General features: G+C 36.6%; 1 protein-coding gene across 1 annotated transcript in view; it reads left to right on the top strand.

The window, feature by feature from the left end:
• The first annotated feature begins 1,512 nt into the window (after positions 1–1,512).
• The window catches only part of LOC142987808 (T-box transcription factor TBX6-like), a 38,366-nt gene continuing 21,010 nt past the window's right edge, over positions 1,513–18,868 (top strand). The window contains exons 1-2 of the mRNA XM_076136746.1: positions 1,513–1,768; positions 11,320–11,437. Coding sequence (XP_075992861.1) covers positions 1,690–1,768; positions 11,320–11,437 — 197 coding nt within the window. The 5' untranslated portion in view covers positions 1,513–1,689. The remainder of the gene's footprint in view (positions 1,769–11,319; positions 11,438–18,868) is intronic.

The following is an 18,868-nucleotide window of genomic DNA, read 5'->3' as shown; positions in this document are numbered from 1 at the left end:
AGGGTTTTTAATCTATATTCTATAAATATCAAAAACAGCTTTAAATGTTATTCTTCGAACCGAGTTTTCAGTTATTAATTAAATAAACTAAACCGGGTGTCATCATCAATTAATGGCGTAGTGTAATAACGCTGTAAATAAATCGGTTATTGTTTCAGATAAATTGCACAATGCTTCTTGCACAACCTCACACTGACAGTGCCTGATTTAATAACTATAAAATAAAAGAGATTAGTTTGATGTGGGAAGGCATTGTTATTTAAATAACAATACGTTTATAATAGTTTTGTATCTCATATTTAATGTAAGTTCGTTTTATGTAGCTGTTTTAATAAATCTGGCGTGTTTTCAGTTTTTTATTACCTAAGTCTTGAACTGTAAACGGAATGTTATTTTCACACATATAGGTTAACGTTAGGTATTATTTTTATAACCGAAGGTGTAACATACATGCCAAATACGGTGCATGTTACCTAACTCCGGACTACTATTGGAAAATATTCTAATATATGTTAGAATTTACCAATCTCAGCATATTGTCCGGTCGGGGAATCCAACCCGTGACTTCGTGATCATTAGTCGGAAACACTACGGCCCAGACCACAGAGGTAGTCTTTACACTAATAACAATTATTTACAACTAATAAGTTATCTATTTACAAACTAAACATTCTAAACGTCTGCACAAATTAAAAATAAATGTTCTAACGAAAGGTTCCATCAGTTCATTAATGTGGTCTCATTATAATATGACACTTACTTCAGATCTTTATGGAGACGCGTGGTACGGTATTAGGCTTTGATGTTTGATTCTCACGGCGTCTGAGGGGACCACCTGTAGCGTGGCGCCTGCGCATCCCTGTTGAAGTCTTCAAGAGAACACACGTAAGCTTAGGTATTTGTTTTCAGGTAGTATTAAGATGTGTGTAATTCCTAAATATAATATAACTTTTTAAAATACTAGGAAGAACAATCTTTAAATCCAGAAGATGACTTTTTAAAATGTCTGTAGGTACGTTTTTCGTATGTTGCGTACTGACTACTTAATCATTTTTAAGTAAAGTATACAAATTGAATGCGTTATGTAATTATATAATCAATCGAGCTAATAAAAAATGCGATCAATAAACATTTTTAATCATTTTAAAGAATTACAAATAACTACAAACGTTACAATTGAGGCGTTATATAAAACCCACTCAATACACACCGTCTCATACACATGTATTCAATTCTGTTCCATTCAAATTAACAATGGGCCTTCATCGATACATGCGCCTACGCGCCGAATTCGAATGTCAATCGTAACGATCGACTCCGATTACCTGTCAGAAGGCGGGCGGACACGCGGTGGAAAGCTCGGGGAAAGCGCCACAAAGGGATACAAAGCCACGAATGAAGGAAGGCTTCACGCCCGCCGCCATTAGTCCACAACCAACCAATCAGGGGAAAGGGGCGTGGTCATGCGCACGCGCCGCCTGCGATACCAAACTTCTTCAGTATAAACGCAGCTGTCGCTCCGTAACAACGTATTTATCTCTGTTCCTACAATTATGATTTTTTTGTGAGTCGTGTTTACATGTGTTTTGCTCATTGCAAGTTTTATGTATTCCTAGACTGGTTGACGATGGTATTGTGAAGTGACTTTGACAGTGACTGTTTATTCGGTGTTTGTTTAAATATAACAAGATGATGATGGATCAGGCGCACTTTGGAGAGTATTTGCTGAGGCAACAAATGTTGCATGCTGCGTCGCTCAGTGGACTGCGTAAGTTGTATTTGAGATTGTCAAGATTTTTATTATTAATGTTTATTGGAACGTTTAATTTTTGTTATAAGATTAATTTTATGTTAATGTCTTAATGTTCTAATTGTCACTTGTCAGATTTCGTACAAATTGTAGACTATATCGCCTACTGTCTGATAAATATTGCGCCAAATAACCTTATTTGGAAAGACCTTATTTATGCTTTAGTTTGTAAATTGATAATTTGACTACTTAGATAATTGCGAATACGTTTTAATTAACATAAGATCCATTGTAACTTAATATTTTCTATTTTGTATTTACCTTTATAATTATATGTAGATTATTGACACGCGGCTAGAATAACACTTTTATCTAATAAGTAGGTACTTTGACCATAATCAAATTAATTGAAAAAATGATCTTCAAGTTATGCTCATTGGCAGGTATGAGTAATTTTCAAATTGTATGCATTTTTCCTGCCACTGTCATCCGAGATGATGAAGTGACCGATGACTCACAATACTGTAGACATACCATAATAATTATACCTCAATTGACCAAGACTTTATAAAAATATTTTCGATATTACACGTCCTAAGATCTCACAAGATTTATAAAGAAAGTAATATATTTTGTATAAATTCTGTCATAATTATTTCTTGACTTTGTCTTTACTAGATATATTGAACTAATTCCATTTCTTCACTTAAGGGTCTCTTACAATAAGAGAGAGAGAGTATCTCGAATTCCTGACTAAGAATCGTTATGGTAGACTTCTGTATTAATATTATACTGAATAACCCTTAAACAGTCTTCTGTCATTAAACTTTAAACCCACTTTAATATTAAAAATCATTATGACATTTACTGTTATACTTGAAAAGCATATTTACTGACCCGGTTTTGCCTATCTAATGATAAAAGTAGTTTTACTGAATACAGAAGTTACCTGCAAAATTCTCTTTGTTATTAACTAACTACTGTAGCAAATTTATAAAAATAACTTATAAAAGAAGTGTTACAAATAAAACTAAATAAAAGTTCTCTAAACTATAAAGTTGATTGCGTAAAAACCAGGAATTCCGCAATTATATTAATTAGCGAATAATATTTAACATTCTGCGGAGAAAAATAATGAGCGTTTACTGTTTTAGACGTTTTAGTATTCATTTAAAGTATTAATAATTTTGAGTATTATCTGTGACCTAATGAAGGAACGTTCCAAATAATATAAAAACTAATTAATACGTAATTAAATGCAATTATATCTTTAGTAAAGATTATTAATTAAATAATTTATCGCATATCTGTTCTATTAAAAACGACATACATACATTATATCACGACTTGTCCCTATAGGGGTAGATAGAGACCAAAGAACGCTACTTGATCCGATCTTTTTAAATTTCTCTTGCCTTATCCACTCCCATACATCTTGTCGGAAAACAGAACTAATTCACGTTAAGATGTATTTTTGCTTTGCCGTAAGGTAATCCTATATATTTTTATAATAATAGGCATGCAAAATTATGTTACTTCTCTATTACTAATAATTGTTTGAAACAATGCGAAAATGTCATTAAACCAGCCCTACAAAAGCTCGCGCCGCGCGCGGCTTTATAACCGTAACAATTCCCTTGAGTACCTCATAATAATTTCTTAAAAATCAATTTAACGCACCTTTGCACTCATTTTGAATGCAAATAACTAAAGCAATAAAAAATATTGAATAAAATAGCAACTTTTACAACCTAGTGATAATATTTATTATCAATTCCGAGTGTAGATATACTAGTTCATCGTATCGGTTTTTTATGCCGCCTGAAAGACCATTTTGTAATAAAATACTCAAATACCTACCTAAATGTAGTAATCATTATCCTAATTGATATGAACTAGAAACGACTTTTTACGTGCCCTCTCAAGCACGCAGACTCTTATTTCAAATACCGTTAAACGGTAATTAAAATATTATTTTAGGAAAAATTCCTGAAATAATTAAGAAACTAATTTTATTTATAAAGTTATTACTAATTATTTTTAATGAACTGCAAATGCATGTAATTATACTAATCCTTTAATCTCCGAAGACAGGTAAAGGTCTTTAAACGGCTAAAATGACTTTGACACTACATTAAGTTTGTAAATAAAGGCCACTAACCTTCACAATATAACTAGCTTATATCTGCGGCTTTGCCCGCGGTTACTGTTTTAATTGTACATATGACCATTTAAACACATTCTTAAACCAATTTCATGAACACTTTATATAAATATTCTAAGTGCAGCAGTTTCAGCAATTAAACACACCCACAGGCCCTGACCTAGTAGGCTTTCTTTTAAAATATAAACAAAAAACTAGCTTATACCCGCTACTATGCCCGAGTGGAAAAGACACCTTTAGTAAAAAGTACTCAATATATTACAATCCATTCAGTAATTTTCAAGAAAAAAAGTAACAAACATATACCCAAATATACTCTTATTAGGTTATGTGAAATGTTTTAAATAACCCTGGGAACATAGCAGGAGGTCCTGAGTGAAACAAAGTGAACATCAAATAATCCCCTCTGCATTGTGACGTCGGAGGTCTAAATACTTAGGTCACTATTTATATTTTGAGCCTTGACGAATCTGATTGTTTTAGACCCCATTTGGCGTTTTCATCGTAAAGTTTGGTCTTTTTGACTACTACATTTCTAAGAAAGTTTTGAAATCTGCGCTGAAAATATTTTCAATATCGTCGATCGAAAATTGTAAGTGTGCGGGAAAATGGCATTAGGATGTTAACATTTTCGTGCAAATATTTTTTACGACTTTCGACCTGACTTATAGAAACAGTCGTGTCTATATCGACTTATTTATTATTTTGGTGATAAAGTCTGATCCTTTGAAAATTTAAAACGCCAATAAATAGAGTTCTGTCACGATTATTTTTCCATCACCAATGAAATTCCTGAAGGTCGTCCAAGGTCACCAGTTGTCTCCGGAAAAATTGATGCTGTGCGAAAATTAATTATGCATTTTAGTTTCCTGATACAAGAAAAGAATGACACAATCCTAAACATTATTTCCACTCTTATATATAAAATATTAGGTAACAACATTTCCGATTAGAAGATTTTTTCTAAATGAACCAATTTTTTTTTTACAATAATTCGAGAAGGTCCTCCCGCCGATTAGTGCAAACAAATGCTTAAAAAGTCCATCGTTTGGCTTCAAAATACGTGTATCAAATTGTGATAAAACAGGGATCTAGGATATAATGCGCATGAGCCCAAACATAAACACCAGTCGACTTTATGGAAGCTTTAAAATGAACCAAATCCAGAAAAAAATATTCGCGCTTGAAGCACTTCGGAACAAATGGTCCCATGATTTTTCATAAAAACTTTATAACGGCACAAAGTGTCTTTATAAAAATGCAGAATGGTTAATTCTTATTGATTTACAACCAAAAATTTACCTAAAGACAGGTTTCAAATATGGAAAAATCACAAAATCCTACAGGTCGAGCTCAATAAAATCAATGCCGGCCGTAACGCATCTCGCTAAACAGCCGGCTATTATGTGCACGAAAAAAACTAATTATTGAGTTTCTCGTAATGCCGTTACAGTTTGACATCAAATGACTTTATTTAGATGCAAAACGTCAAAAATAAAAACCGTAAACATTGATTTTTCATCGCCTCAAGAAACAGGTTATGCTTTTAAACACCTTGTTTTTGAGGGGTCTTCGGGAAAGAAAAAAAAATATTAAAAAAATATTTCGATCGGATAAAAATCTATCTAGATCATGCATTAGAATACCCGAGAACACGATAAAGTAGTTTTCACTCACACGTTTACCGTTTTTCATAGTTAGGCTCAAAATATAAGTAGTGGCCCACGTAATAGGGAGAACACAAGCGCTAAACAAATCATTTCATTAACGCTACAACTGTAACAAAACGTTTGGTTAACATTATACTAGTAATATAGACTGTTGCTTTTGTATATTATGTATAGTATATATTTGTGTTTATTTTATTTTGTAAATGTGAATTTTTGCTTTCATATTAATATTTGATTTTCTTTTAAAATAAACCTACTACTAATATTATCAGAGAAAAAAAATATCTTCATGCAAAAACTGTTAAATGTTTTTAACATTTAACAAACAGTTCATACCCTGGAATTTTATATCTAGGGTATGATGTAAATATAGGATATATTCACGTGGACCAACTTGTGACCAGAATTTAAAAATATACCTGTCAGATTTTTTCACTTCGAAATTAATATAACAACCGTTATTCCATGACAAATAATGTAAAATTATAATTTGTCAAATATTAATTTCTCTGATTACATGAATATTAATTTGAAAGAGCATTTCACATTATATAAAGAGATAATTAATTTGAAAGATTTATGACAAACTATTAACTAGTAGAATAAAAAAACATATAAACTCTGGAACGGTTTAACGTGTTACTAAAACGCGGGCGCGCGTTGAAGTCTTTTCTATGAACTTGTTAGTCGTAATAAAAATAATCTTTATTGTTTATTTCCTCTTGTATTTTTTTAAACTATTGCATGAAACTGGTTCAATTTTACTGTGTTCGTTAAGTAGTTATAAAAATTAAATACCGCCATTTTCTAATTATATAAAAATCGCGCAATTTTTTTTTTCACTTACTAAAAATAATATTTCTATAACGTCTTAGTTTTAGAGATATAATTATTTTTAATTATGATATTATATTCTTTTTATATATTTTTTATAATTATTGCTATATCATTCTAAATTAATTTTAAAATAGCAATAAAATAGCGAACCAAAATTTTTACAGCCAAATCTGTCAACTAATTTTCAGTCACGAACCTAAAAATTCTATGCTTTCAAAGGCTCCTCTAGATCAATTTATGCATCACATTAATAATAACAATTGAAAAGTCCAGGAATAAATTTCCAAATAATTCAATAAGTTTCATTGAAACGCCATATTTCATAGGAATTTCCGTACATAGAGTCACCAGAACGCCAGGTTGACATTCACTTAACAACCTCCCAGCACCGTGAAGGCATCTACTCATTCACGTCCTTTTTATTCCATTGTTTCGCCGAAACTTACAGGAATAAGGTTTTTATAAGGAATTTAACCTATAGGGTGACAGCACCAGTTGTACGACTATTGTTTTATCAACCGTTATGAAAGCTGGGGGCAGATGGCGCTGGCGTAGCGGGGGGTCCTGTCATATGTCTAATTCACCTTTTATTTTTATTCGCAATTGTAGGAACTGTAGCAAAACTGACCGTTTTCGTAGTATCGCAAAAGTAGGCGACTAACTTTTTTCTCTTTTCTAGAATTTTACTGCAGATGCATAGAATAATATACTTAAGTTTATGTAGCGTAACCAAATATCAAAATACGTTAAACTGAAATTGTTTTCGTTTATCAAATTCAAGTTACTTAGAACATAGTTCTGATTTCTTAGTTTTAATTACGACGAAATTCCATAATTTTTGAGAATCTATGAAAATCCAGTTTAAAAACAGTAAAGAAAAGACGTTGCGTGTATTTTTGATATTAGTCCGCTGATATATTTCCACAATGTCGAATAGCTTGAGCTAAAATAGTTGTATCGTGAGGCGTTCCTCTATGCGAACTATTCGAGTAAAAAACATGTAGCATATTATTTACGTCGGTATATAAGCTTGAAGCCTGTCGTGAACAAAAGGCGTTAATTAGGACATCACCGGTGAAAAAATTAACATTACTCTCCTATAATTGGCAAGTTTTGTAGAACAGAACTATGCATTCGACTTTCTTCCTTATATGTAGTTAACAAAAGACACATATTTCCTTGAAGTCGACTATGTATCAAAAATGGTTTTTGTAGAAAAATGCACCTGTTCTATCCAAAAAAGTTGTACTGGGCTTTATGTGAACTATGTAGAGTCTATTTTTGTCTGTTATTTACAAATATGTTAATAAGTAGATAGCTTTTTCTTCGAATATGTACAAAATGCACCTCCCTTTTGTATATATTTGGTTTCGCATCTGCATTTCAGGGTACTATACCATGGCCTATCCTTATATGAAGGCATTTCCAAACGCGTACTGTTTCTTTTTGGTAGTTCTGTTAAGTCGTTTAAGCCAGCTGAAGGTCTTGGACTTATCCAAATAATTACTACTGGTTTAACAGAATAATAGGACAGGCTCGAGGTAAAATTCTACTAACTGTGGGACCTCTTAGAAGCATTTAAAGTCCAGAATTCAGTCCTTCCTATAAGTGCAAGCTATTGCTCATTAAATTAATATAAGGGAGAGTAATTAAATCATAATATATTAAATCTTTTAACCGCCTCCAAAAGAGGAACAGCTTCTTAATTTGTAGTGAATTTTATTTTGGCTTTAACATAAGCCTATTTAAATAAACCTACAGCATAAAATTAAAATAAATCATACGTAAATAATAAAATAAATGCTTAGCCTTGAGTCTTGCCGCAATTAGGTGCATACACCCCACAATTTCACTCTCCATTGAGCAGAATCATTCAACAACGACAATTAACCTCCCGCAATTATTGCTTATTATTTACTGCTCATCTTTGTGACGAAGCCTGTTTCACTTTCGGCAAATTAACGGTTCGTATGAGATAATAGCCGTGAATATAATTCATTCATTGACAAAATATTAAATAAGTTATACTCACATGTTTACCTTAAGCAAGAGAATAGAAAATTTGAACGGAAATGAAAGAAAACGTATTCTTTAAGAGTAAAGTAAGAGGCTATATTCTATACTATATCCTTTTCAGAATATTGAAAAGGATATTCTCTTAAAAACGAAACGCAAGCGAAGTCATGGGGCTTTTCTAATATCTATAGACAGTCTATGCTTAGTACTCAAAACTTTTGACATAACATTTGTCGGTAAAAACTTGCATATCTATATCTTTCGTGAATGAAATCATCTTGAATTTTCTCCTCTGATAGTCATCTAATTTTACAACAATAATTAACATCGTATTATTTATAGCGTGTTATGATACGATGTCTCCATAAACTGAAGTAATTTAAGAGGTATTGATCGTGGGTAAATATAAGAACATTATACATCGGCACTTTGATCGCAGCACGGAGGAACGTCGCCAAAACTCATAAAAAATCAATATCATGACATCAAACTTATCTCACCTTACCATTTGAATATGAACCTTAAATGTAAAGAAATAAGGGTTATAAGTAGTTTGATAAATGATGGATAGATGTTACAACTTGATCACACTATCTCATTAATTAGAATCTCATAGTTTTATGCGTAGTCGGTACTGTTTGTCTCATTTACATGAACCGTGTCACACAACTAACGAGTCTTAATTAATTTACTAATGAATTATTGCATTGCGTTTACAAACAGTTATGTATGAATTTAACGGTGAATTTATGAAAATGCAGATTTTGACTTGAATATTTTCTATGAGAAATGTTCCGAGTTTTATAAAAATATATTGCTTTTCTTATCTTGAGAGTTTAAGATAGTAAAATTTATGTGACATTAAGTCTTTTCAAATTCTTAATATTCATACTGATTTGCCACCAGGTAAGAGAGGAGATATAAGCCTAATCCAATATTAAATAAAAAAATACATAAAAGAAACATTGTTTTTGAGTCTGCTTTAAAATTAGGTTTTCAGAAAATCGCTTCAGCAACCTTTTTACTTACGTATAATATCTGCAATTTTTCAGATTTATTAAAGCATCAGACGATTTTTTCGTGCAACAATATTTTAGATTGCATTGTTATACACGTGCATTCACATTTTAAAATTCAATTCTTTCCTTGCAACATGAGTTGTTCAATGCCAAACATTATTTATAATAATACACACATTTAATAAATGTTACAAAGTAGTTATTTTATAATTTATGAGTGAGGTTAAGAAGGCCATATCGCGATAAGTTGTGGACCATTTGGCGTTTGTGTTCATGTCACATTATACTTGTTATTTCTGCCGCCCACTCGTGGACTAAATAATATATATGCTTATGAATGACTTTCATTATGAACATTGATACTTATAGACTTTAAATGTGGTTCACGTCGTATACACGTTATAAGGATCGTATTACGAAATTTTATGTGACGTATAGATTATAAGTTGAGAACAATTCAAGGCTTGCATTAATTAGTGTCAAATGTTAATATTATTTAATCATACATTGTCATTTTAGAAACGGTAAAGCTTACTTATACTTATAATTTGTTTTTGTCAACAAGTAATTGCCAAGAAACAAACCTTAAGAGGTGTGATAATAAAATTGTACACTGTAGTTTAATTTCTGTAGAATAAAAAACGCTGCATAAGGTTAACCGTTAAGTAAGTTTTGTAGCAAAACTATTAATCAAAAGTTAATCGTGTGACTATTAATAGATATTAAAACTGTATGAAAACATACCGACATATTCTTTTCAAGCTTTAACATTTAAAAACCTACAAACACGTCAATTTGTCCGCAAACCATAGACCATAAATAAACGTAGGTTACCTTACCGTACATGTATGTCGGTACAACATGCCATAAAGACAAATATGTTGCAATAAATCAAGTGTTTTCTACAGTATCACCAAGTTTAGTCTAGTCTAGGCATCCTAGATTATATCTAGCTACTATCTTATGTCTCCTAATCCCGCTATACTACTTAGAATTATTCTACCCGCCTATTTCTCTTCTTCTTTTAAAGGCTTCGTAATATTATAAACATATCAAGTATTCTCTTCTTTCCCAAATAAAATAGAGAATAAATACAAGTTATAGAAAAAATAAAATATAAGTATAATTGATTTGTAAGGAAACTTTTGTAGGCATGCAACTTTCTACAGTAATGGCATTTGCTTTAAAGCATATGACAGTTTTTCCTAATTTGGAAATAAGTTCTGATAAAACTTATTTCCAAATCTTTATAGCTTTAGAAAAAACAAACCAATAAACAGACAGACAGTCATAGTTTAAAGATACATATTACAATTTACATTCGCGGCCACATCACAGCATGAGTCTTATGTAAAACTATTTTATTTATTTGATACATAGGTGATAATTATCGGCATGTTTTATGATACTAACGTTGCATAGATTTCCTTATCTAGAAATCTGTTTATGTTTTCTACATGAAAAACTGTCGTTTGCTTGTTTGTATTATAGAGCGTATGAAATCATAGTAGCTTAGAAGATAAGTTTTCAAACATACATATTTTGAAAATTAGCTTGTTTTATATTCCAAAGAGTAGAAATGAAATTGATTTTGGATTAGAGTTTTTCTTAGATTTTTTTAGATATAGATCTTAGATTTTAGATATCTTTAGATATAGACATGACCAAATAATAGCTACGCAAACTTAAGTATATTACAATGTTTCTCGACATCAAAACACACATTCCACGCACTAGTACTTTCAAACATCATCATCTACCAAAAATCAACTACTCCTAAGTTAAGTCTACTTCATATACCTTCAACAAGTAATACTCAATGTAAATCTAAAACAAACATACTAACAATGTATTTCTATTTAGAGCACCGCGTGGGCGCGGACGCGGAGCCGCCGGCGTGCGAGGCGCGCTTGCTCAACGGCGACCTATGGCGACGCTTCCACGACATCGGCACTGAAATGATCATCACTAAGGGGGGAAGGTGAGTACCTTACACAAGTTTCATTAATACCTTATTTTCTAGCAATCTTTGCTAAGTAATGTCTTGCTGAAGCTGCTGATAGACCTAAAATAATGTTGCGCAATTTAATCACACAATAAAATCTGATGTCGATTTGACGCAAAACAGTCAAAAATAAATAGGTATTCTCAGATGTAATTCAACTAATGGTAATCATTTATTTAGGTCTAATGTTAACACTTATGATAGTCGTTACCATTGCTTACTCTATCTCTAGCCCGTGAAGAGGCATCCTTTACTAAGGAGTACCTATCTTATTTATATCCCAGCGTATGGAAGTCTATTTCAGTTTTACGTGACTTTTTCACAGCTTAGGCATGTAAAATAGAAACAGTGTTTCATTTAGTTGCTTACCAAATGTAAACAGTACAATGTCTTCTTTTTATTTCGTACTAGCTGACCCGCGCAACTTCGCTTGCGTCCATTATGAAAGAATGGGTGAAATTTTTCCCCGTTTTTGTAATTTTTTTTACTGGTACTCTGCTCCTTTTGGTCGTAGCGTGATGATATATAGCCTATGTCCTTTCTCGGGTATCAAAGTATCTCCATACCAAATTCCATGCAAATTGGTTCAGTAGTTTAGGCGTGATTGAGTAGCAGACAGACAGACAGACAGACAGACAGACAGAGTTACTTTCGTATTTATAATATTAGTATGGATAACTTTTCTTCTAAATATTCAATATAACACTACAGTTATAGTCTAAACGCTACAGAAAGAATTTCACTCATCATAGAACTCTATTTGCTCAAAGTTAATAATATACAATCATTCATACACAACATATGTTTATTATGAAAACGTTTTACGCATTATTATAGATTAAAAACAAGTGTATGAACATGTTCAACATTCAATATCTATTTATACCAGATTTTAAATTACATAGTAGCGTCAGTAACTTAAAGTATTTTGAAATGTACTTGATAACTATTTTTTCTGCTTTTTATTTCAACACCTTGGTTAAGTAATATTAGGGTTAGGTTATCGCTGATTGTTGGCAGCTCCTCGCATGATCAATTATTGTATCAACCACGTTGTAAATATTTTGGCGATTAAACACACGTTTGGCTCAATCCTCAGTACCATGACTCATAAAATGAAAAGTATTTCCGTTTTCCCGCAGTTTATTACACATTTTAGTTCGTGAAACTGTTTGTGAAAGATTATCTTGAGAAGGGTTCATAATAAGCGCCCCGTCACACGAGCAGCGCCGCGGGCTACAAGTAGTTATTAAGACATACAATTTATCGTGACCAACGTTTATTGTACACACAGTTTTTTAAAGTGATTCATTTAAATGTTCGAATTGATCGCGAAATTACGTAAAACAATTGTGATAGAGTACTGCTTGTATTCTGTCTTGTTGAAATAAATATCTGTGAGTAGTTTTAAACGAAAATAACTTACGCTACCCGGCTTCCATGATCTACTTTATTATTTTTTTATAACTACCAGCATGATGACCCTTTTAATGAGACTCTATTTACTAGAAAACGTTAACAAAAATACTTTACCCACTTACAGTGTTATTTAAACAGCTTAAACTACCGAGTATCAATATTTAATTGTGCGATATTTAATATAATTTGCACCTGTCACAGTTATTATAGAGGTTTCAAGGAAGGCGCGCGCCGCCCTGCGCCCGCCCAGCGCCGCGCCCGCGTCCTCTCGCCGCGCGCGACGCTACCTCCGCGAAAACGATATCAACAATTTAAAAAAAAAACAAACTTCCGTTAACTATCTACTCAATTAAACGACGCAGCTGTCGGAATCCAAGAATCGAATACAGAAAAACGTATTACTCGTAATAAATTACAAAATAATAACAAAAACTTAACGAAAACCCATTAGGACTGGTGAATCTGACGCGAGGCTTGTTAACGGATAATTTGGGAGCCGGGGCCGGACCTCCGTCATAGACAAAACAAACAGCTGCCTCGACGGCAATTTGTGCATTTCTCTAAATGGCCGAGCACAAATTACACCTTATTATAAGCTTGTTTGCTTTACGACGGTACCCCTACAATTATATTTTTTTCGTGATCGATAATGTGGGTGCGAGCAGTGAAGAAATTACACAGTCGTCGCGATCTCGGCGCCTCCGCCCTTCCTGCGAGCGAGCGCGGCGACCCACCGCGAGGTTCCTCCCGCGCCCGCGCGTCCCGCTCACACCCGCGCACTCCCTCATACTCCCGCGCCGGACAGCACTGCGCTCATTACGCGCTGCATCTCGTTATTAGCAGATGGCGGCCCCGGGGCGACTCGCTGCGACCGTCCACTTGCAACATCCACTCATCCACACCACTAACAATATACCCCGAGATTTTCCTGTTTTATCACAACCATAACCACGAACTAGTCGATTGACTCGTTAGAGATACTCGTACACTGATATAATGTTAGATGTAAAACAGTTAGTGTGCAGGCGGCGCGCCGGTGTCCGACCACCACCGCGGTACCGTCAAAAGAAAGTTCGATTAGTAATGAACATCACGTCCGTTCGACTTCTGGCGGAATTAAAAATAAAAATATTCCGTAATTAATGGCGTGTAATTAGCGTTCGGGAACTGCATCGCGTCGAGGACCACTCTCTTATTAAAATGACGCACAAAAACTAGATCGCTTCTCGCAAACGAATAGCTGTCGTGCGCGATGGCTGTAGCGGCGCGCCTGCGCACTGTCCCGGTTTTTGCACTCGCCGATAATTAGCCGGGTTCATCTGTGCTCCTGTCATCTCCTACACGTTTTTTTGGCGCGGCCGGCCGCAGACCACCGCACCGCCGCCGCCCGGCTAACATTCCGATAATTTACCGCTTTATCCAGCGGTTGGTGAATCTCGTTAGCTTAGCTGCGCGCGCCCGTCTAGAGGTCACTTTTGTTTGTTTTGTATTAACGATCCCGCGTGAGAGAGGCCGGGGGCGCGCCGGCGCCGACCCTGGCGCCATACACCTCCAAATGGCTCAAAAATATTTCATGCATTTCTCGAATTGAGCCCTAGTCGAGGCGTGCGCGATGTAATTGAGTTATAGTACGCGACCGTTGCGTGCACAGCACAGTGCTCGCTGACAACCACTCAAATTGGTGAGTGTAACTCAATGCTTTTAGTTGTTGTTCAAATAGTGTTAAAAGCGCTCCTTCAATATGCTCTTTATCTGGTGCTTTCGCGGAGTGGGGCTGAGTTCGGTGGTTAATAACAAACGCAAACAGTGGATTTGGGCGGTTCGTTTGTGCAAGCGGGGCCGGGCGGCGTGTGTAGTCGGAGTTAACACCTGCCGAGCTCGGCGGCCATGCCAGGCTCTATGTATCACACGTGGGATTTGTACCAACAGCCATCCTAATATTACCATCTATGCACCTGTGCGTACCTGCCTGTGTATTGCTCAGTATATAGAAAGCCAAGCCATGTTTGTTCGAGAACAGGTTCGAGAACAAACTCATGTTTGGTCGTCTATGTCTTGTCTAGGCCTAATTGAAATCCACGAATCTGACAGATATTTTAGAAAAGTATTAATCTATTGGCTTTCCAATATGTAATGGCATACTGGCCGTCTTTTTTTTAAGGAAACATCCTAAGGTCTTGTGACAACAATTACATTATGTGTTAAAATACAAGATGGTGTAGTGAACACGAGTCGCATTGTAGGCGCACATGTAAGCCGGTCGCGCGCTCACTACAACAATAATCTAAAGAGTGACGTTAGCGCGACACGTCCCATCTGTTCCAGTCCATGTTCGGAGATAATACTTAACCCTCAATAATCGACGTACAAACAAACACTGGTCGGAATAGAGTAGGTTATTTATTTTTTCTCAAAACCAAAATATGACAAATGGGCGAGCCGAGCCGCCGGCGGCCGGCGCGCATCGCTCGCGTGTCGTCGCGCGGACCTCCCGCCATTTTAAAAACAAACACACAACACAAAAACTCGTTATTTATTCTTGTGTTATTCGTTGAGAAGGGCGCGCCCGAATTCGCTCGAAAAAATCATAAGTTATAATTAAAAACGTCTGTGCGCTCTCGCCTGTCGGATACGATGTAGAGTCTCGCGCGAGGCGCCGTCGATAGAGCTCATAGAGCCACGTCGCTCAGGTGATTCGTGAACGTGAATTACGCCAGTAATTGACGTTTACCGCCGACTTTTACGAGATAAAAGTTTAATCATATCTCGAATCTACGACGTCTAAGAAATCATATCTAACAAACGAGCGTAAGCTCATTCCGCCGCTTGTTTTAACAGAAATACCGATTAATTGATTCGATCTGTGTCGTAATTAAAATGGGTGATTAGGGCGCGGGGAGCGGCGCCGGCGCCTCAAAGCGTCGCCGGCAACATTCCTTTTGTTTTACCACGGGTCGTTTGTCGCCTGCGAGTGCGTGCGTCCCTGTCGGCGCGGGCGGCGGCGCGCGCGCGCGAGCGGGACGCGGCCGCGGGCGCCGACCCCCTGCGGCGCGCCGGCCGCCCGCCGCGCGCCCCGCCCCAACCGCGCACCACTAATAATCAGATTATGACAGTCGCCGTCTTCCGACCCACTGCTGTACCTCTGCACTCGTCACTCCTCCGCCTCTACCACCGTCCACCGGTTGACGTCGAGCCTCCACCGGCCGCGCACCATCGGCGGCACCGGCGACGTGCCAGATTGAGCGATACCGCGGACGCTAGATCTGCTCACATCGAACCTGACATAATGCCTCTTTGTTTTAGAACTCGATGGCAGCGGGAGGTTCCATGTCGGTGGGTAACTAATGAAGGTCTGAGTGGTTAGCTGGAAAATTTGTTAAACCGCTGCCCCTACCTATAGGCTTTATTGACATACCTACTGTTTATTAATTATGTACACATCTTTCTCTTTCGACGGCATCGTTAAGTCAAAACTTTTACTTCATCAAACACCGTTGGCTTAAAGGCGAACGGTTAAGTTTTGTTCAAATCAAAAGTGATTTCATCATTTCTCATTAAACGACCCAAAATCACACTTAAGTTTATCAACAATTGTAGGCTACTCTGTAATTTAGAAAGCACTCAGGTGTTGATGAATCCTCACTAATCATTAAAACGATTACGTTTCTAAACCGAACTCAATTACTATAAACATTAGAACGATTTAACTAGTGGAACAAATCGTTTGTACAATTCAAGTTGATAGAAAACGTTTACAGTAATGAAGGCTTAGATCAAATCGTAAGGAAAAAATTGTCGCTTTAAAAACGTAATGTCATTGTATGTAATGGGTAATTCCGGAGAGGTGGAGCAGGAATCTGAAGCACGCGCCGAATGGTCGCCGCCACCGACCGATCATATCGCAATATCTCCAGGGAACACACCACACGCTATTCCCTAATACTTTTGTGTGTACACTCACCATCGACGTTGTCTAATGTGTTTAGAATTTTAAGTTCCTCGCTGAGCCTTCGTTGTATTTGATGCATGTGAAGAGATACATCACGTCAGTCGGGCCGGCTGAAGTTGAGCGATCAACAGAATGGCACAGTCATCGCGGGCTCCCGCGCCTTCTTGTCCCGTCACAACCTAAAACAATCGACGATCGAGGTAAAAAACAAACACGAGAACGATAATTCGAATATTCGAATATAGAATATAAAAAATATGCGTCTGGGCATCATCGGAGCATCGTGAAGCGACGCATGATTCGTTTTTTGCCGGCGACAGACTCTGATGATAATTTCTCATTAGGTTATAACATTTTTGTCGGTCGAAACGTCGTAAATTCCACGAATAATTTAGGGAAGAAAGTGGTCGTGTTGAAGATGTTTTGTTTTTATGGCGCCAACGAGCAGCTCGGGTTAGATCGGTATCTCCCGATACAAGCGTTTAACCCATGTTACTCGGAACTCGGGAATTATTCTCACGGACTCCGACTTTGCTTCGCTACCTAACAAATTGTAATGTGAGCGAATGAGACAAGTCGCATTCTTTGGGATGACTTCTTTGATGTAGGAAAAAGTAATCACGTGTTCCGATACGCCATTAAGTTTTTGTTACTTCATACATTTTTTATCAAAACAAACAAACTGTTTGTGGGTGTGAAGGAGAGCGTAAGCCGATAGGGGTGACACCTTGCTATCAATAAGCACGGATATTGTGGGTGTACTGTACAGTGTAGATGAGTTAAGATGACATCTGACGTTCTGTGGACATGAAAGCATGCTTTGTCTCGTACGTGCGTGAATCCCTACGTGTCCATACTGCGTCTCCCAGAAACCTGATCATAATAGCCCGCCAGTTCGGGGTGCGTCGTCAATCATATAGCTCGTAAAAACATGGGAACGCACGTACAATGGTAGCGTAGTAAAAAACGCTGTTGTGATACATACGAATTTGTTACATTTCACGCAAGATTTGTCGCTAACGAGCCGTGCCATCACAGTTTTTACAGAAACGGCTATGTTAATGGAATTACATAGCGTGTGCGTATTCGTCACAGCTTGAGCTATGGACTAGTTACCTAGTTATTCCTGTTGTTAATTATGACTTTTAGGTTCAGAGATGTTAGCTCATGTATCTTAACAAAAACACTTCGAGCGCTTTTTGGTAGTTCTTTATAGTTTCCAATAGTGTCATTGACACGTCTCTTAATTAGCGTCTCTGTTTGTTGGATGGTTATAGCTCGTGTTAGTGAGCAGTGACATGCGACATAATTGTTGAAGCCTCTGTGAGGAGTGCAGGGAGAGGGTCGCGCCACCCGCGCGCTCGTGCGCCGATAGGATCGGCGGGGCGGGCGCGCATCGCGACATCACGCGCCGATGTGTATCGCGCACGCCGCCACCGCTACCGAAACCACAGATAAGCGCAATGGGCGACGCTGGGTGCAGACGGACGCACGACTCTCGAATAAATGTGTCGCTCCAGTCGCCGCTCTGTGAGAACATGACTGATTTGGACGCAAACGTGGCCGAGCATACGTAATGTGTAATGTCACCGAGATGCTCTCAGATTGTACACGACAATAAAAACTTGATGCTCGTTACTCAAATAACTAGATTTCAAAAGCAAAAGACAACATCAGCAACACAAGCATGTAGGTACACAGAGGAGGAATGGCTCTACACAATGTAGAGCGGCATTTTTTCTAATTCATTGTAGCGCAGTTAAGTACGTGTCAGTATGTAAGTCATGTTAACAGTCTGATTAGCTTTTATTCTTTGCTTACTTTCTATTGAAACGCTCGCTTCATTTGTCGTGTTCGTGTTGCAAATAGCAGCATCAATATCAATTAAGAATAGTTCGCGGAAAAATTCCTTTACAAGCCGAGAGAATTGAAAGACGTGCATGCATCGCCCACTAATTAGCTCGAGATTAAAGTCCGCACATACGAGTTGAGACGTGGCGATGAGGCGACATCAAAACACATTTCTGTGAAATATGTAA

The sequence above is a fragment of the Anticarsia gemmatalis genome, chromosome 4, assembly GCF_050436995.1.
Source record: "Anticarsia gemmatalis isolate Benzon Research Colony breed Stoneville strain chromosome 4, ilAntGemm2 primary, whole genome shotgun sequence".
Classification (NCBI taxonomy): domain Eukaryota; kingdom Metazoa; phylum Arthropoda; class Insecta; order Lepidoptera; family Erebidae; genus Anticarsia; species Anticarsia gemmatalis.
This window is presented reverse-complemented; position numbering and strand designations above follow the sequence as displayed.